At 40.9% G+C, this 21,174-nt stretch overlaps 1 protein-coding gene across 10 annotated transcripts in view; it reads right to left on the bottom strand.

The window, feature by feature from the left end:
- The window catches only part of LOC106604036 (B-cell receptor CD22), a 72,484-nt gene that overhangs the window by 40,515 nt on the left and 10,795 nt on the right, over window positions 1–21,174 (bottom strand). For 5 of the 10 annotated variants that reach the window (XM_045717467.1, XM_045717468.1, XM_045717466.1 and 2 more), the window contains 4 exons: window positions 14,927–15,196; window positions 13,391–13,694; window positions 11,501–11,588; window positions 11,098–11,193 (listed from right to left, as the gene is read on the bottom strand). In XM_045717467.1, coding sequence (XP_045573423.1) covers window positions 11,098–11,193; window positions 11,501–11,588; window positions 13,391–13,694; window positions 14,927–15,196 — 758 coding nt within the window. Of the gene's footprint in view, window positions 1–11,097; window positions 11,194–11,228; window positions 11,324–11,500; window positions 11,589–13,390; window positions 13,695–14,926; window positions 15,197–21,174 lie in introns of those variants that run through there. The other 5 variants (XR_006769703.1, XM_045717471.1, XM_045717469.1 and 2 more) reach the window with 5 other exon arrangements.

Here is a 21,174-nt window from a genome sequence, read left to right as displayed (position 1 = left end):
TTGGTATAAGGTGTGGAGAGAGTTGGTATACGGTGTGGAGAGAGTTGGAATTAGGTGGAGAGCGTTGGTATAAGGTGTGGAGAGAGTTGGTACAAGTTGTGGAGAGTTGGTATAAGGTGGAGAGAGATGGTATCAGGTGTGGAGAGAGTTGGTATAAGGTGTGTTAGAGAGTTGGTATAAGGTGGAGAGAGTTGGTATAAGGTGGAGAGAGAGTTGGTATAAGGTGGGGAGAGAGTTGGTGTGGAGAGAGTTGGTATAAGGTGTGGAGAGAGTTGGTATACGGTGTGGAGAGAGTTGGTATAAGGTGGAGAGAGTTGGTGTGGAGAGAGTTGGTATAAGGTGTGGAGAGAGTTGGTATACGGTGGAGAGCGTTGGTATAAGGTGTGGAGAGAGTTGGTATAAGGTGTGGAGAGTTTGTATAAGGTGGAGAGAGTTGGTATCAGGTGTGGAGAGTTGGTATAAGGTGTGGAGAGAGTTGGTATAAGGTGTGGAGAGTTGGTATAAGGTGTGGAGAGTTGGTATAAGGTGTGGAGAGAGTTGGTATAAGGTGTGGAGAGAGTTGGTATAAGGTGTGGAGAGTTGGTATAAGGTGGAGAGAGTTGGTATAAGGTGGAGAGAGTTGGTATAAGGTGGAGAGAGTTGGTATAAGGTGGAGAGAGTTGGTATAAGGTGGATAGAGTTGGTATAAGGTGTGGAGAGAGTTGGTATAAGGTGTGGAGAGAGTTGGTATAAGGTGTGGAGAGAGTTGGTATAAGGTGGGGAGAGAGTTGGTATAAGGTGGGGAGAGAGTTGGTATAAGGTGTGGAGAGAGTTGGTATAAGGTGTGGAGAGAGTTGGTATAAGGTGTGGAGAGAGATGGTATAAGGTGGGGAGTGAGTTGGTATAAGGTGGAGAGTGAGTTGGTATAAGGTGGAGAGTGAGTTGGTATAAGGTAGAGAGTTGGTATAAGGTGGAGAGAGTTGGTATACGGTGTGGAGAGAGTTGGTATACGGTGTGGAGAGAGTTGGTATAAGGTGTGGAGAGAGTTGGTATAAGGTGGAAAGATTGTTGGTATAAGGTGGAGAAAGTTGGTATAAGGTGTGGAGAGAGTTTGTACAAGGTGGAGAGAGTTGGTATCAGGTGGAGAGAGTTGGTATAAGGTGGAGAGAGTTGGTATACGGTGTGGAGAGAGTTGGTATAAGGTGGAGAGAGTTGGTATACGGTGTGGAGAGAGTTGGTATAAGGTGTGGAGAGAGTTGGTATACGGTGTGGAGAGATTGTTGGTATAAGGTGTGGAGAGAGTTGGTATAAGGTGGAGAGCGTTGGTATAAGGTGTGGAGAGAGTTGGTATAAGGTGTGGAGAGTTTGTATAAGGTGGAGAGAGTTGGTATCAGGTGTGGAGAGTTGGTATAAGGTGTGGAGAGAGTTGGTATAAGGTGTGGAGAGTTGGTATAAGGTGTGGAGAGTTGGTATAAGGTGTGGAGAGAGTTGGTATAAGGTGGAGAGAGTTGGTATAAGGTGTGGAGAGAGTTGGTATAAGGTGGAGAGAGTTTGTATAAGGTGGAGAGAGTTGGTATAAGGTGGAGAGAGTTGGTATAAGGTGGAGAGAGTTGGTATAAGGTGGAGACAGTTGGTATAAGGTGTGGAGAGAGTTGGTGTGGAGAGAGTTGGTATAAGGTGTGGAGAGAGTTGGTATAAGGTGGAGAGAGTTGGTATAAGGTGTGGTGAGAGAGTTGGGATAAGGTGTGGATAGAGTTGGTATAAGGTGTGGAGAGAGTTGGGATAAGGTGTGTAGAGAGTTGGTATCAGGTGGAGAGAGTTGGTATAAGGTGGAGAGAGTTGGTATCAGGTGGAGAGAGTTGGTATACGGTGTGGAGAGAGTTGGTATAAGGTGTGGAGAGAGTTGGTATAAGGTGTGGAGAGAGTTGGTATAAGGTGCGGAGAGAGTTGGTATAAGGTGTGGAGAGAGTTTGTATAAGGTGTGGAGAGAGTTGGTATAAGGTGTGGAGAGAGTTGGTATAATGTGTGGAGAGAGTTGGTATACGGTGTGGAGAGTTGGTATAAGGTGGAGAGAGAGTTGGTATGAGGTGGAGAGCGTTGGTATAAGGTGTGGAGAGAGTTGGTATAAGGTGTGGAGAGTTGGTATAAGGTGGAGAGAGTTGGTATCAGGTGTGGAGAGAGTTGGTATAAGGTGGGGAGAGAGTTGGTATAAGGTGGAGAGAGTTGGTATAAGGTGGAGAGAGAGTTGGTATAAGGTGGAGAGAGAGTTGGTATAAGGTGGGGAGAGAGTTGGTGTGGAGAGAGTTGGTATAAGGTGTGGAGAGAGTTGGTATACGGTGTGGAGAGAGTTGGTATAAGGTGGAGAGAGTTGGTGTGGAGAGAGTTGGTATAAGGTGTGGAGAGAGTTGGTATACGGTGTGGAGAGAGTTGGTATAATGTGCGGAGAGAGTTGGTATAAGGTGTGGAGAGAGTTGGTGTGGAGAGAGTTGGTTTAAGGTGTGGAGAGAGTTGGTATACGGTGTGGAGAGATTTGGTATAAGGTGGAGAGAGTTGGTGTGGAGAGAGTTGGTATAAGGTGTGGAGAGAGTTGGTATAAGGTGTGGAGAGAGTTGATATAAGGTGGAGAGAGTTGGTATAAGGTGTGGTGAGAGAGTTGGGATAAGGTGTGGATAGAGTTGGTATAAGGTGTGGAGAGAGTTGGTATAAGGTGTGTAGAGAGTTGGTATCAGGTGGAGAGAGTTGGTATAAGGTGGAGAGAGTTGGTATCAGGTGGAGAGAGTTGGTATACCGGTGTGGAGAGAGTTGGTATAAGGTGTGGAGGTAGTTGGTATAAGGTGTCGAGAGAGTTGGTATAAGGTGCTGAGAGAGTTGGTATAAGGTGTGGAGAGAGTTGGTATAAGGTGTGGAGAGAGTTGGTATAAGGTGTGGAGAGAGTTGGTATACGGTGTGGAGAGAGTTGGAATTAGGTGGAGAGCGTTGGTATAAGGTGTGGAGAGAGTTGGTACAAGTTGTGGAGAGTTGGTATAAGGTGGAGAGAGTTGGTATCAGGTGTGGAGAGAGTTGGTATAAGGTGTGTTAGAGAGTTGGTATAAGGTGGAGAGAGTTGGTATAAGGTGGAGAGAGAGTTGGTATAAGGTGGGGAGAGAGTTGGTGTGGAGAGAGTTGGTATAAGGTGTGGAGAGAGTTGGTATACGGTGTGGAGAGAGTTGGTATAAGGTGGAGAGAGTTGGTGTGGAGAGAGTTGGTATAAGGTGTGGAGAGAGTTGGTATACGGTGGAGAGCGTTGGTATAAGGTGTGGAGAGAGTTGGTATAAGGTGTGGAGAGTTTGTATAAGGTGGAGAGAGTTGGTATCAGGTGTGGAGAGTTGGTATAAGGTGTGGAGAGAGTTGGTATAAGGTGTGGAGAGTTGGTATAAGGTGTGGAGAGTTGGTATAAGGTGTGGAGAGAGTTGGTATAAGGTGTGGAGAGAGTTGGTATAAGGTGTGGAGAGTTGGTATAAGGTGGAGAGAGTTGGTATAAGGTGGAGAGAGTTGGTATAAGGTGGAGAGAGTTGGTATAAGGTGGAGAGAGTTGGTATAAGGTGGATAGAGTTGGTATAAGGTGTGGAGAGAGTTGGTATAAGGTGTGGAGAGAGTTGGTATAAGGTGTGGAGAGAGTTGGTATAAGGTGGGGAGAGAGTTGGTATAAGGTGGGGAGAGAGTTGGTATAAGGTGTGGAGAGAGTTGGTATAAGGTGTGGAGAGAGTTGGTATAAGGTGTGGAGAGAGATGGTATAAGGTGGGGAGTGAGTTGGTATAAGGTGGAGAGTGAGTTGGTATAAGGTGGAGAGTGAGTTGGTATAAGGTGGAGAGTTGGTATAAGGTGGAGAGAGTTGGTATACGGTGTGGAGAGAGTTGGTATACGGTGTGGAGAGAGTTGGTATAAGGTGTGGAGAGAGTTGGTATAAGGTGGAAAGATTGTTGGTATAAGGTGGAGAAAGTTGGTATAAGGTGTGGAGAGAGTTTGTACAAGGTGGAGAGAGTTGGTATCAGGTGGAGAGAGTTGGTATAAGGTGGAGAGAGTTGGTATACGGTGTGGAGAGAGTTGGTATAAGGTGGAGAGAGTTGGTATACGGTGTGGAGAGAGTTGGTATAAGGTGTGGAGAGAGTTGGTATACGGTGTGGAGAGATTGTTGGTATAAGGTGTGGAGAGAGTTGGTATAAGGTGGAGAGCGTTGGTATAAGGTGTGGAGAGAGTTGGTATAAGGTGTGGAGAGTTTGTATAAGGTGGAGAGAGTTGGTATCAGGTGTGGAGAGTTGGTATAAGGTGTGGAGAGAGTTGGTATAAGGTGTGGAGAGTTGGTATAAGGTGTGGAGAGTTGGTATAAGGTGTGGAGAGAGTTGGTATAAGGTGGAGAGAGTTGGTATAAGGTGTGGAGAGAGTTGGTATAAGGTGGAGAGAGTTTGTATAAGGTGGAGAGAGTTGGTATAAGGTGGAGAGAGTTGGTATAAGGTGGAGAGAGTTGGTATAAGGTGGAGACAGTTGGTATAAGGTGTGGAGAGAGTTGGTGTGGAGAGAGTTGGTATAAGGTGTGGAGAGAGTTGGTATAAGGTGGAGAGAGTTGGTATAAGGTGTGGTGAGAGAGTTGGGATAAGGTGTGGATAGAGTTGGTATAAGGTGTGGAGAGAGTTGGGATAAGGTGTGTAGAGAGTTGGTATCAGGTGGAGAGAGTTGGTATAAGGTGGAGAGAGTTGGTATCAGGTGGAGAGAGTTGGTATACGGTGTGGAGAGAGTTGGTATAAGGTGTGGAGAGAGTTGGTATAAGGTGTGGAGAGAGTTGGTATAAGGTGCGGAGAGAGTTGGTATAAGGTGTGGAGAGAGTTTGTATAAGGTGTGGAGAGAGTTGGTATAAGGTGTGGAGAGAGTTGGTATAATGTGTGGAGAGAGTTGGTATACGGTGTGGAGAGTTGGTATAAGGTGGAGAGAGAGTTGGTATGAGGTGGAGAGCGTTGGTATAAGGTGTGGAGAGAGTTGGTATAAGGTGTGGAGAGTTGGTATAAGGTGGAGAGAGTTGGTATCAGGTGTGGAGAGAGTTGGTATAAGGTGGGGAGAGAGTTGGTATAAGGTGGAGAGAGTTGGTATAAGGTGGAGAGAGAGTTGGTATAAGGTGGAGAGAGAGTTGGTATAAGGTGGGGAGAGAGTTGGTGTGGAGAGAGTTGGTATAAGGTGTGGAGAGAGTTGGTATACGGTGTGGAGAGAGTTGGTATAAGGTGGAGAGAGTTGGTGTGGAGAGAGTTGGTATAAGGTGTGGAGAGAGTTGGTATACGGTGTGGAGAGAGTTGGTATAATGTGCGGAGAGAGTTGGTATAAGGTGTGGAGAGAGTTGGTGTGGAGAGAGTTGGTTTAAGGTGTGGAGAGAGTTGGTATACGGTGTGGAGAGATTTGGTATAAGGTGGAGAGAGTTGGTGTGGAGAGAGTTGGTATAAGGTGTGGAGAGAGTTGGTATAAGGTGTGGAGAGAGTTGATATAAGGTGGAGAGAGTTGGTATAAGGTGTGGTGAGAGAGTTGGGATAAGGTGTGGATAGAGTTGGTATAAGGTGTGGAGAGAGTTGGTATAAGGTGTGTAGAGAGTTGGTATCAGGTGGAGAGAGTTGGTATAAGGTGGAGAGAGTTGGTATCAGGTGGAGAGAGTTGGTATACGGTGTGGAGAGAGTTGGTATAAGGTGTGGAGGTAGTTGGTATAAGGTGTCGAGAGAGTTTGTATAAGGTGCTGAGAGAGTTGGTATAAGGTGTGGAGAGAGTTGGTATAAGGTGTGGAGAGAGTTGGTATAAGGTGTGGAGAGAGTTGGTATACGGTGTGGAGAGAGTTGGAATAAGGTGGAGAGCGTTGGTATAAGGTGTGGAGAGAGTTGGTACAAGTTGTGGAGAGTTGGTATAAGGTGGAGAGAGTTGGTATCAGGTGTGGAGAGAGTTGGTATAAGGTGTGTTAGAGAGTTGGTATAAGGTGGAGAGAGTTGGTATAAGGTGGAGAGAGAGTTGGTATAAGGTGGGGAGAGAGTTGGTGTGGAGAGAGTTGGTATAAGGTGTGGAGAGAGTTGGTATACGGTGTGGAGAGAGTTGGTATAAGGTGGAGAGAGTTGGTGTGGAGAGAGTTGGTATAAGGTGTGGAGAGAGTTGGTATACGGTGTGTAGAGAGTTGGTATAATGTGTGGAGAGAGTTGGTATAAGGTGTGGAGAGAGTTGGTGTGGAGAGAGTTGGTATAAGGTGTGGAGAGAGTTGGTATAAGGTGTTGAAAGAGTTGGTATAAGGTGGAGAGTTGGTATAAGGTGGGGAGTGAGTTTGTATACGGTGGAGAGAGTTGGTGTAAGGTGGAGAGAGTTGGTACAAGGTGGAGAGAGTTGGTACAAATTGGAGAGAGTTGGTACAAGGTGGAGAGAGTTGGTACAAGGTGGAGAGAGTTGGTACAAGTTGGAGAGAGTTGGTATAAGTTGGAGAGTTGGTATAAGGTGTGGAGAGAGTTGGTATAAGGTGGAGAGTGTTGGTATAAGGTGTGGAGAGAGTTGGTATAAGGTGGAAAGATTGTTGATATAAGGTGGAGAAAGTTGGTATAAGGTGTGTAGAGAGTTGGTATAAGGTGTGGAGAGAGTTTGTACAAGGTGGAGAGAGTTGGTATCAGGTGGAGAGAGTTGGTATACGGTGTGGAGAGAGTTGGTATAAGGTGGAGAGAGAGTTGGTATAAGGTGGAGAGCGTTGGTATAACGTCTGGAGAGAGTTGTTATACGGTGTGGAGAGAGTTGTTATACGGTGTGGAGAGATTGTTGGTATAAGGTGTGGAGAGAGTTGGTATAAGGTGGAGAGCGTTGGTATAACGTCTGGAGAGAGTTGGTATAAGGTGTGGAGAGTTTGTATAAGTGGAGAGAGTTGGTATCAGGTGTGGAGAGTTGGTATAAGGTGTGGAGAGAGTTGGTATAAGGTGTGGAGAGAGTTGGTATAAGGTGTGGAGAGTTGGTATAAGGTGTGGAGAGTTGGTATAAGGTGTGGAGAGAGTTGGTATAAGGTGGAGAGAGTTGGTATAAGGTGTGGAGAGTTGGTATAAGGTGTGGAGAGTTGGTATAAGGTGTGGAGAGTTGGTATAAGGTGTGGAGAGAGTTGGTATAAGGTATGGAGAGTTGGTATAAGGTGTGGAGAGAGTTGGTATAAGGTATGGAGAGTTGGTATAAGGTGTGGAGAGAGTTGGTATAAGGTATGGAGAGTTGGTATAAGGTGTGGAGAGCGTTGGTATAAGGTGGAGAGAGTTGGTGTAAGGTGGAGAGAGTTGGTATCAGGTGTGGAGAGAGTTGGTATAAGGTGGAGAGAGTTGGTATAAGGTGGAGAGAGTTGGTATAAGGTGGAGAGAGTTGGTATAAGCTGGAGAGAGTTGGTATAAGTTGTGGAGAGAGTTGGTATAAGGTGTGGAGAGAGTTGGTATAAGGTGTGGAGAGAGTTGGTATAAGGTGGGGAGAGAGTTGGTATAAGGTGGAGAGAGTTGGTATAAGGTGTGGAGAGAGTTGGTATAAGGTGTGGAGAGAGTTGGTATAAGGTGTGGAGAGAGTTGGTATAAGGTGGGGAGTGAGTTGGTATAAGGTGGAGAGTGAGTTGGTATAAGGTGGAGAGTGAGTTGGTATAAGGTGGAGAGTTGGTATAAGGTGGAGAGAGAGTTGGTATAAGGTGGAGAGAGTTGGTATAAGGTGGAGAGAGTTGGTATACGGTGTGGAGAGAGTTGGTATACGGTGTGGAGAGAGTTGGTATACGGTGGAGAGAGTTGGTATACGGTGTGGAGAGAGTTGGTATACGGTGTGGAGAGAGTTGGTATACGGTGTGGAGAGAGTTGGTATAAGGTGTGGAGAGAGTTGGTATAAGGTGTGGAGAGAGTTGGTATAAGGTGGAGAGTTGGTATAAGGTGGGGAGTGAGTTTGTATACGGTGGAGAGAGTTGGTGTTAGGTGGAGAGAGTTGGTACAAGGTGGAGAGAGTTGGTACAAGGTGGAGAGAGTTGGTACAAGCTGGAGAGAGTTGGTACAAGTTGGAGAGAGTTGGTATAAGTTGGAGAGTTGGTATAAGGTGTCTAGAGTTGGTATAAGGTGTGGAGAGACTTGGTATAAGGTGGAGAGTGTTGGTATAAGGTGTGGAGAGAGTTGGTATAAGGTGGGGAGTGAGTTGGTATAAGGTGGAGAGTGAGTTGGTATAAGGTGGAGAGTGAGTTGGTATAAGGTGGAGAGTTGGTATAAGGTGGAGAGAGAGTTGGTATAAGGTGGAGAGAGTTGGTATAAGGTGGAGAGAGTTGGTATACGGTGTGGAGAGAGTTGGTATACGGTGTGGAGAGAGTTGGTATACGGTGGAGAGAGTTGGTATACGGTGTGGAGAGAGTTGGTATACGGTGTGGAGAGAGTTGGTATACGGTGTGGAGAGAGTTGGTATAAGGTGTGGAGAGAGTTGGTATAAGGTGTGGAGAGAGTTGGTATAAGGTGGAGAGTTGGTATAAGGTGGGGAGTGAGTTTGTATACGGTGGAGAGAGTTGGTGTTAGGTGGAGAGAGTTGGTACAAGGTGGAGAGAGTTGGTACAAGGTGGAGAGAGTTGGTACAAGCTGGAGAGAGTTGGTACAAGTTGGAGAGAGTTGGTATAAGTTGGAGAGTTGGTATAAGGTGTCTAGAGTTGGTATAAGGTGTGGAGAGACTTGGTATAAGGTGGAGAGTGTTGGTATAAGGTGTGGAGAGAGTTGGTATAAGGTGGAAAGATTGTTGGTATAAGGTGGAGAAAGTTGGTATAAGGTGGAGAGAGTTGGTATACGGTGTGGAGAGAGTTGGTATAAGGTGGAGAGAGTTGGTATACGGTGTGGAGAGAGTTGGTATAAGGTGTGGAGAGAGTTGGTATACGGTTGTGGAGAGATTGTTGGTATAAGGTGTGGAGAGAGTTGGTATAAGGTGGAGAGCGTTGGTATAAGGTGTGGAGAGAGTTGGTATAAGGTGTGGAGAGTTTGTATAAGGTGGAGAGAGTTGGTATCAGGTGTGGAGAGTTGGTATAAGGTGTGGAGAGAGTTGGTATAAAGTGTGTAGAGTTGGTATAAGGTGTGGAGAGTTGGTATAAGGTGTGGAGTGAGTTGGTATAAGGTGGAGAGAGTTGGTATAAGGTGTGGAGAGTTGGTATAAGGTGTGGAGAGTTGGTATAAGGTGTGGAGAGAGTTTGTATAAGGTGGAGAGAGTTGGTATAAGGTGGAGAGAGTTGGTATAAGGTGGAGAGAGTTGGTATAAGGTGGAGAGAGTTGGTATAAGGTGTGGAGAGAGTTGGTGTGGAGAGAGTTGGTATAAGGTGTGGAGAGAGTTGGTATAAGGTGTGGAGAGAGTTGGTATAAGGTGTGGAGAGAGAGTTGGTATAAGGTGGAGAGAGTTGGTATAAGGTGTGGATAGAGTTGGTATAAGGTGTGGAGAGAGTTGGTATAAGGTGTGTAGAGAGTTGGTATCAGGTGGAGAGAGTTGGTATAAGGTGGAGAGAGTTGGTATCAGGTGGAGAGAGTTGGTATACGGTGTGGAGAGAGTTGGTATAAGGTGTGGAGAGAGTTGGTATAAGGTGTGGAGAGAGTTGGTATAAGGTGCGGAGAGAGTTGGTATAAGGTGCGGAGAGAGTTGGTATAAGGTGTGGAGAGAGTTGGTATAATGTGTGGAGAGAGTTGGTATAAGGTGTGGAGAGAGTTGGTATACGGTGTGGAGAGTTGGTATAAGGTGGAGAGAGAGTTGGTATAAGGTGGAGAGCGTTGGTATAAGGTGTGGAGAGAGTTGGTATAAGGTGTGGAGAGTTGGTATAAGGTGGAGAGAGTTGGTATCAGGTGTGGAGAGAGTTGGTATAAGGTGGGGAGAGAGTTGGTATAAGGTGGAGAGAGTTGGTATAAGGTGGAGAGAGAGTTGGTATAAGGTGGGGAGAGAGTTGGTGTGGAGAGAGTTGGTATAAGGTGTGGAGAGAGTTGGTATACGGTGTGGAGAGAGTTGGTATAAGGTGGAGAGAGTTGGTGTGGAGAGAGTTGGTATAAGGTGTGGAGAGAGTTGGTATACGGTGTGGAGAGAGTTGGTATAATGTGTGGAGAGAGTTGGTATAAGGTGTGGAGAGAGTTGGTGTGGAGAGAGTTGGTTTAAGGTGTGGAGAGAGTTGGTATACGGTGTGGAGAGATTTGGTATAAGGTGGAGAGAGTTGGTGTGGAGAGAGTTGGTATAAGGTGTGGAGAGAGTTGGTATAAGGTGTGGAGAGAGTTGGTATAAGTTGTGGAGAGTTGGTATAAAGTGGAGAGAGAGTTGGTATAAGGTGGAGTCAGTATAAGGTGTGGAGAGTGTTGGTATAAGGTGGAGAGAGAGTTGGTATAAGGTGGAGTCAGTATAAGGTGTGGAGAGAGTTTGTATAAGGTGGAGAGAGAGTTGGTATAAGGTGGAGTCAGTATAAGGTGTGGAGAGAGTTGGTATAAGGTAGAGAGAGTTGGTATAAGGTGTGGAGAGAGAGTTGGTATAAGGTGTGGAGAGAGAGTTGGTATAAGGTGTGGAGAGAGTTGGTATAAGGTGGAGAGAGTTGGTATAAGGTGATCTTTGAACAAAGGGTAGTCTATGGACTGGAAGAAAAACAAAGCAGGTGATGGACACCACTCCGTGTGGTGAATGCACCAATTTGTAAGTCGCTCTGGATAAGAGCGTCTGCTAAATGACGTAAATGTAAATGTAAACGGAACAAGTAGAACAATGGGATCCACTTTTCTCATCAAGTCACCCACTGTTAATGTTTCTCCATCTTTCGTTTCCTGTGTGGTGTCCATTACTCGTTATGCTTCCAAGGCAGCCTGTATGTGAGAGAGTTTACGCAACTATATACAAATACAGGTGCTGTACTTCTACAACCAGACAAAGTCAATCAGATCAGGCTGTGTTGAGAGAGGTACCAGACAAAGAGAGAGACATAAAACAGGGTGGTAAACAGGATAGGTTGGGGATAGGTTGGGGAGGAAACAGGAAGTGTGTGTGTGTGTGTGTGTGTGTGTGTGTGTGTGTGTGTGTGTGTGTGTGTGTGTGTGTGTGTGTGTGTGTGTGTGTGTGTGTGTGTGTGTGTGTGTGTGTACTGACACTTACCCAGTCAGTTAGCATGAGCTCTGTTTTGTCCTCCGGTTTCAGATCCCAGGTTGTCTTGGCATGCAGTCTCCTGTGTTTACAACCATAGATCATCTCCTGTGTTTACAACCATAGATCATCTCCTGTGTTTACAACCATAGATCATCTCCTGTGTTTACAACCATAGATCATCTCCTGTGTTTACAACCATAGATCATCTCCTGTGTTTACAACCATAGATCATCTCCTGTGTTTACAACCAACTATCATTCACGTCTGGATAACCACAAAACCACAAAAACAACTTACAAAACCATCTGAAATACTGACTCATGTTGGACAGATGTCCGCCAAATACTGAACAGGATAATGTTATGTACAGTGTTAATATTTAGCAGCACCGTATGAGGGATGTATGACTGACCTGACAATGACACATGTTATGACGCAGAGCAACAACATCCCAGCAGCACCTGCCACAGCACCAATCAACAGAGACAGCATCTGGTAACCTATGGTCAGAAGGATGAGACATGAAAGAGACCGGGAGAACAGCTCTCTCACTTGTTTCTGTCTGTTCCTCTTCAGCTCTTTTCCCCTGTCCCCATCTCTCTCCCTCGTTACCTGTCCAGGTGTGTCTTACCTGTTGATGTGGACCTGTCTAATCTATCCTTCCTCAGAGGTTTCTGTTCCTCTTCGCCTCACACCTGTCCAGGTGTGTCTTACCTGTTGATGTGGAACTGTCTAATCTATCCTTCCTCAGAGGTTTCTGTTCCTCTTCGCCTCACACCTGTCCAGGTGTGTCTTACCTGTTGATGTGGAACTGTCTAATCTATCCTTCCTCAGAGGTTTCTGTTCCTCTTCGCCTCACACCTGTCCAGGTGTGTCTTACCTGTTGATGTGGAACTGTCTAATCTATCCTTCCTCAGAGGTTTCTGTTCCTCTTCGCCTCACACCTGTCCAGGTGTGTCTTACCTGTTGATGTGGAACTGTCTAATCTATCCTTCCTCAGAGGTTTCTGTTCCTCTTCGCCTCACACCTGTCCAGGTGTGTCTTACCTGTTGATGTGGAACTGTCTAATCTATCCTTCCTCAGAGGTTTCTGTTCCTCTTCGCCTCACACCTGTCCAGGTGTGTCTTACCTGTTGATGTGGAACTGTCTAATCTATCCTTCCTCAGAGGTTTCTGTTCCTCTTCGCCTCACACCTGTCCAGGTGTGTCTTACCTGTTGATGTGGAACTGTCTAATCTATCCTTCCTCAGAGGTTTCTGTTCCTCTTCGCCTCACACCTGTCCAGGTGTGTCTTACCTGTTGATGTGGAACTGTCTAATCTATCCTTCCTCAGAGGTTTCTGTTCCTCTTCGCCTCACACCTGTCCAGGTGTGTCTTACCTGTTGATGTGGAACTGTCTAATCTATCCTTCCTCAGAGGTTTCTGTTCCTCTTCGCCTCACACCTGTCCAGGTGTGTCTTACCTGTTGATGTGGAACTGTCTAATCTATCCTTCCTCAGAGGTTTCTGTTCCTCTTCGCCTCACACCTGTCCAGGTGTGTCTTACCTGTTGATGTGGAACTGTCTAATCTATCCTTCCTCAGAGGTTTCTGTTCCTCTTCGCCTCACACCTGTCCAGGTGTGTCTTACCTGTTGATGTGGACCTGTCTAATCTATCCTTCCTCAGAGGTTTCTGTTCCTCTTCGCCTCACACCTGTCCAGGTGTGTCTTACCTGTTGATGTGGAACTGTCTAATCTATCCTTCCTCAGAGGTTTCTGTTCCTCTTCGCCTCACACCTGTCCAGGTGTGTCTTACCTGTTGATGTGGAACTGTCTAATCTATCCTTCCTCAGAGGTTTCTGTTCCTCTTCAGCTCTATCTGTCTTTCTCACCTGTCGCCTCACACCTGTCCAGTTGTGTTTTAACTGTTCGTCTTACGTGTGGATGTGCCACAGAGTTGCAGCCTGGCAAAGCCCTGACAGTTGGAGCTGTCCCTCTTTTTCTCTCACTTGACCCTTTACCTACCCAGGTGTGTCTTACCTGTGAAGGTGTTTCTTATATTTGGAGGTGTGTCTTACCTATGGAGGTGTGTTTTATATTTGGAGGTGTGTCTTACCTGTGAAGGTGTGTCTTAAATTTGGAGGTTTGTTTGACTTGTGAAGGTGTGTCTTACCTGTGAAGGTGTGTCTTACCTATGGAGGTGTGTCGTACATATGGAGGTGTGTCTTACCTGTGGAGGTGTGTCTTACCTGTGGAGGTGTGTCTTACCTGTGAAGGTGTGTCTTACCTATGGAGGTGTGTCTTACTTGTAGAGGTGTGTCTTACTTGTGAAGGTGTGTCTTACTTGTAGAGGTGACACAAAGCTGCAGACTGGCAGAGCCCTTAGAGTTGGAGCTGAGGCAGAGTGCAGTGGGCATGTCTTCTTGTGATTGACGGATGGTCAGAGTGCTCCTGAGGCCAATTCTGCCCAGAGGCTCCTCCCTGATGGCCGTGGCTGTGGAATGATTGACACGTCGGCCAGACAGACGCCACTGCACCAAGGGGGCGGGGTTAGCGTGGCTGTCACAGGTACAGCTGACCTGAGATCCGGAGCGGAGGCAGCGAGAGGAGGATGACATCTGAGGAGCAACTAGAAAGAAGAAACAGAAGAACAAGGAGAGGAATTAAAATGTTGTCATTGTATTCGATTCTGACCTTCATCTTTATTTTAGTGTATTTTTCGAAACTTTGATAAATCAAACTGTTTAAATTCATTGCCATCGAGACTTGTTTTATGAAGAAGGTTTCAAATGTTTGATTGAGTAGAAAAAACAGTAACCTACAGTATGGTTACACCTAGGGTTACACCTGGGGTTACACCTGGGGTTACACCTGGGGTTACACCTAGGGTTACACCTAGGGTTACATCTAGGGTTACACCTGGGGTTACACCTGGGGTTACACCTAGGGTTACACCTAGGGTTACATCTAGGGTTACACCTGGGGTTTCACCTGGGGTTACACCTGGGGTTACACCTGGGGTTACACCTGGGGTTACACCTGGCGTTACACCTGGGGTTACACCTGGGGTTACACCTAGGGTTACATCTGGGGTTACACCTGGGGTTACATCTAGGGTTACATCTGGGGTTACACCTGGGGTTACACCTGGGTTTACACCTGGGGTTATATAGGGTTACATCTATGGTTACACCTGGGGTTACACCTGGGGTTACACCTGGGGTTACACCTAGGGTTACATCTGGGGTTACACCTGGGGTTACATCTAGGGTTACATCTGGGGTTACACCTGGGGTTACACCTGGGTTTACACCTGGTGTTATATAGGGTTACATCTATGGTTACACCTGGGGTTACACCTGGGGTTACACCTAGGGTTACACCTAGGGTTACATCTGGGGTTACACCTGGGGTTACACCTAGGGTTACACCTGGGGTTACATATAGGGTTACACCTGGGGTTACACCTGGGGTTACACCTAGGGTTACACCTAGGGTTACACCTGGGGTTACATCTGGCGTTACACCTGGGGTTACACCTGGGGTTACACCTAGGGTTACACCTGGGGTTACATATGGGGTTACACCTGGGGTTACACCTGGGGTTACATATAGGGTTAAACCTGGGGTTACACCTGGGGTTACACCTAGGGTTAGACCTGGGGTTACACCTAGGGTTACATCTGGGGTTACACCTAGGGTTACATCTGGGGTTACACCTGGGGTTACATCTGGGGTTACACCTGGGGTTACATCTGGGGTTACAACAATGTGATAACTTTCCCAAAATCTACCAACCAGGGTTAAAAAAAAAAAACTGGTAATTTTGGGAGAGTTATGGAATTTTGCAACCTTACTTACACTCTATTGATGCGTTTGTAGAAGCTGACTGGTCCTCTCCATGATGATTCTTGGCTTTACAGTAGTATTCTCTTCCGTCAATAACATTGATTGTGGCCTGGATTAGTTTTTGTCCAGAGGCCACGTAGTCCTCCGTACCCCCTCTCACTGAGTACCAGCGGTAACTGGTCACTGGTGGGTTGGCATCACTGCTGCAGGTCAGAGTCACTGAACTGCCCTCTAACACAGAATCAGAGGAACTCACAGATACTGACGTGTTCCTAGGAGGATCTGGAGGGAAAGGACATAATCACGTCAGCTCAACAATTACTACTATAACTACTATAACTACTACAACTACTACAACTACTACAACTACTACAACTACTACAACTACTACAACTACTACTACTACTACAACTACTACAACTACTACAACTACTACAACTACTACAACTACTACAACTACTACTACAACAACTACTACTACTACAACTACTACTACTACAACTACTACAACTACTACAACTACTACAACTACTACTACTACAACTACTACAACTACTACTACAACTACTACTACAACTACAACTACTACTACTACAACTACAACTACTACTACTACTACTACAACTACTACTACTACTACTACAACTACTACAACTACTACTACAACTACTACTACAACTACTACTACTACTACTACAACTACTACAACTACTACTACAACTACTACTACTACAACTACTACAACTACTACTACTACTACAACTACTACAACTACTACTACAACTACTACAACAACTACAACAACTACTATAACTATTATGACTACTATAACTGCTACAACTACTATAACTACTATTACTACTATTACAACTACTATAACTACTATAACTACTATAACTACTACAACTACTATAACTACCATAACAACTACTACAACTACTATAACTACCATAACTACTACTACAACAACTACTACAACTACTATAACTACTACAACTATTACAACTATTACAACTACTACTACTACTACTACAACTACTACAACTACTATAACTATTATGACTACTATAACTGCTACAACTACTATAACTACTATTACTACTATTACAACTACTATAACTACTATAACTACTATAACTACTATAACTATTATAACTACTATAACTACTATATATATTATGACTACTATAACTATAACTACTACTATAACAATTATAACTATTATGACTACTATAACTATTACTACTAATACTACTACTGTGACTACTATAACTACTACTATAACTATTATGACAACTATAACTATCACTACTACTATAACTACTATAACTATTACAACTCCTACTACTACTATACCTATTATGACTACTATAACTACTACATCTACTGTAACTATTATAACTAGTATAACTACTACTACTACAATAACTACAATAACTACTACATCTACTATAACTATTTTAAGTACTACTATAACTACTATAACTACTACTACTACTATAACTACTATAACTACTATAACTATTATGACTATTATAACTACTATAACTATTATAACTACTATAACTATTATGACTACTATAACTATCACTACTACCATAACTACTATAACTATTTCAACTCCTACTACTACTATACCTACTATAACTACTATAACTACTGTAACTACTACATCTACTATAACTATTATAACTACTACTACTACTACTACTACAACTACTATAAGTATTATAACTACTATAACAACTACAACTACTATAAGTATTATAACTACTACTACTACTACTACTACAACAATTACTACTACAACTACTACAACTACTACAACTACTACAACTACTATAACTACCATAACTACTACTACAACAACTACTACAACTACTATAACTACTACAACTACTACAACTATTACAACTACTACTACTACTACAACTACAACTACTAGAACAACTACTACTACAACTACTACAACTACTACAACTACTATAACTATTATGACTACTATAACTGCTACAACTACTATAACTACTATTACTACTATTACAACTACTATTACTACTATTACTACTACTATAACTACTATAACTACTATAACTACTATAACTACTATATATATTATGACTACTATAACTATAACTACTACTATAACAATTGTAACTATTATATGACTACTATAACTATTACTACTAATACTACTACTGTGACTACTATAACTACTACTATAACTATTATGACAACTATAACTATCACTACTACTATAACTACTATAACTATTACAACTCCTACTACTACTATACCTATTATGACTACTATAACTACTACATCTACTGTAACTATTATAACTAGTATAACTACTACTACTACAATAACTACAATAACTACTACATCTACTATAACTATTTTAAGTACTACTATAACTACTACTACTACTATAACTACTATAACTACTATAACTATTATGACTATTATAAATACTATAACTATTATAACTACTATAACTATTATGACTACTATAACTATCACTACTACTATAACTACTATAACTATTTCAACTCCTACTACTACTATACCTACTATAACTACTATAACTACTGTAACTACTACATCTACTATAACTATTATAACTACTACTACTACTACTACAACTACTACAACTACTATAAGTATTATAACTACTATAACAACTACAACTACTATAAGTATTATAACTACTACTACTACTACTACAACTATAACTACTACAACTACTATAAGTATTATAACTACTACAACTACTATAACTACTATTACTACAATAACTACTATAACTACTATTACTACAATAACTACTATTACTGCTATAACTACTACAACTACTACAACTACTACAACTACTGCAACAACTACAGCTACTACTACAACTACTATAACAACTACAACTACTATAACTACTACAACTACTATAACTACTACAACTTTACTACTACAACTACTACTACTACAACTACTACAACTATTATGACTACTATAACTACTACAACTACTATAACTACTACTACTATTACAACTACTATAACTATTATGACTACTATAACTACTACAACTACTACAACTACTATAACCATTATGACTACTATAACTATAACTACTACTATAACTATTATAACTATTATGACTACTATAACTATAACTACTAATACAACTATTGTGACTACTATAACTACTACTATAACTATTATGACTACTATAACTATCACTACTACTATAACTACTATAACTATTACAACTCCTACTACTACTACTACTACTATAACTACTATAACTACTACATCTACTATAAGTATTACAACTACTACTACTATAACTATTATGACTATTATAACTACTATAACTATTCTGACTACTATAACTATCACTACTACCATAACTACTATAACTATTTCAACTCCTACTACTACTATACCTACTATAACTACTATAACTACTGTAACTACTACATCTACTATAACTATTATAAGTACTACTACTACTATAACTACTACTACTACTACTACTACTATAACTACTACATCTACTATAACTATTATAACTACTACTACTATAACTACTACAACTACTACAACAACTACTACTACTACTACTACTACTACTACTACTACAACTACTACAACTACTATAACTATTACTACTACTACTACAACTACTATAACTACTATGACTACTATAACTATTATGACTACTATAACTACTACAACTACTATAACTACTACTACTACTACAACTACTATAACTACTATAACTATTATGACTACTATAACTACTATAACTACTACAACTATTATAACTATTATGACTACTATAACTACTACTACTATAACTATTATAACTATTTTGACTACTATAACTATTACTACTAATACTACTACAACTATTGTGACTACTATAACTATCACTACTACTATAACTACTATAACTATTACAACTCCTACTACTACTATACCTATTATGACTACTATAACTACAATAACTACTACATCTACTATAACTATTATAAGTACTACTACTACTGTTATAACTACTACTACTACTATAACTACTACTATAACTACTCCCTGTAGCTCAGTTGGTAGAGCATGGTGTTTGCAACGCCAGGGTTGTGGGTTCGATTCCCACGGGGGGCCAGCACAAAAAAAAAATGTATGAAATGAAATGTATGCATTCACTACTGTAAGTCGCTCTGGATAAGAGCGTCTGCTAAATGACGAAAATGTAAATGTACTATAACTATTATAACTACTACTACTATAACTACTACATCTACTATAACTACTATAACTATTATGACTATTATAACTCCTACTACTACTATACCTACTATAACTACTGTAACTACTACATCTACTATAACTATTATAACTATTATAACTACTACTACTATAACTACTACATCTACTATAACTATTATAAGTACTACTACTACTATAACTACTATAACTACTACTACTGCTACCATAACTTCTACATCTACTATAACTATTATAACTACTATCACTACTATAACTGTTATGACTATTATAAATACTATAACTATGACTACTATAACTATTACTACTACTATAACTACTACTACTATAACTATTATGACTACTATAAATATTATGACTACTATAACTACTATAACTATTACAACTACTATAACAACTATAACTATTACTACTACTATAAATATTACAACTACTATAACTACAACTATAACTACTATAACTATTATGACTACTATAACTACTACTACTACTACTACTATAACTACTATAACTATTATGACTACTATAACTGCTGCTATAACTATTAGTGCTACTATAAATACTATAACTATTACAACTACTACTACTACTATAACTATTATAACTACTATAACTAGTATAACAACTATAACTACTATAACTATTATAAATACTATAACTACTATAACTACTATAAATACTATAACTATTATACATATTATGACTACGTTAACTACTATAACTATTATAACTACTATGACTACTATAACTACTATAACTACTACTACTACTACTACTACTATAACTACTATAACTACTATAACTACTATAACTATTACTACTACAACTACTACTACAACTACTACTACTACAACTACTACAACTACTATAACTACTATGACTACTATAACTATTATGACTACTATAACTACTACAACTACTACTACTACTACTACTACTACTACAACTGCTATAACTACTATAACTATTATGACTACTATAACTACTATAACTACTACAACTACTATAACTATTATGACTACTATAACTACTATAACTACTACAACTATTATAACTATTATGACTACTATAACTATAACTACTACTACTATAACTATTATAACTATTATGACTACTATAACTATTACTACTAATACTACTACAACTACTGTGACTACTATAACTACTACTACTACTATAACTATTATGACTACTATAACTATCACTACTACTATAACTACTATAACTATTACAACTCCTACTACTACTATACCTATTACGACTACTATAACTACTATAACTACTACATCTACTATAACTATTATAACTAGCATAACTACTACTACAATAACTACTACATCTACTATAACTATTGTAACTAGTATAACTACTACTACAATAACTACTACATCTACTATAACTATTATAAGTACTACTACTACTATAACTACTATAACTACTATAACTATTATGACTATTATAACTACTATAACTATTATGCCTACTATAACTATCACTACTACCATAACTACTATAACTATTTCAACTCCTACTACTACTATACATACTATAACTACTATAACTACTGTAACTACTACATCTACTATAACTATTATAACTACTACTACTACTATAACTACTACTACTACTATAACTACTTCTACTGCTACTATAACTTCTACATCTACTATAACTATTATAACTACTACTACTATAACTACTATAACTGTTATGACTATTATAAATACTATAACTATTATGACTACTATAACTATTACTACTACTATAACTACTACTACTATAACTATTATGACTACTATAAATATTATGACTACTATAACTACTATAACTATTACTACTACTATAACTACTACTGCTATAACTATTATGACTACTATAAATAGTATGACTACTATAACTACTATAACTATTACAACTACTATAACAACTATAACTTTTACTACTACTATAAATATTACAACTACTACAACTACTATA

The sequence above is a fragment of the Salmo salar genome, chromosome ssa04 (assembly GCF_905237065.1).
Source record: "Salmo salar chromosome ssa04, Ssal_v3.1, whole genome shotgun sequence".
In the NCBI taxonomy this organism is placed as follows: domain Eukaryota; kingdom Metazoa; phylum Chordata; class Actinopteri; order Salmoniformes; family Salmonidae; genus Salmo; species Salmo salar.
The sequence above is the reverse complement of the archived record's forward strand: the minus strand, read 5'-3'. Positions and strand labels throughout refer to the sequence as shown.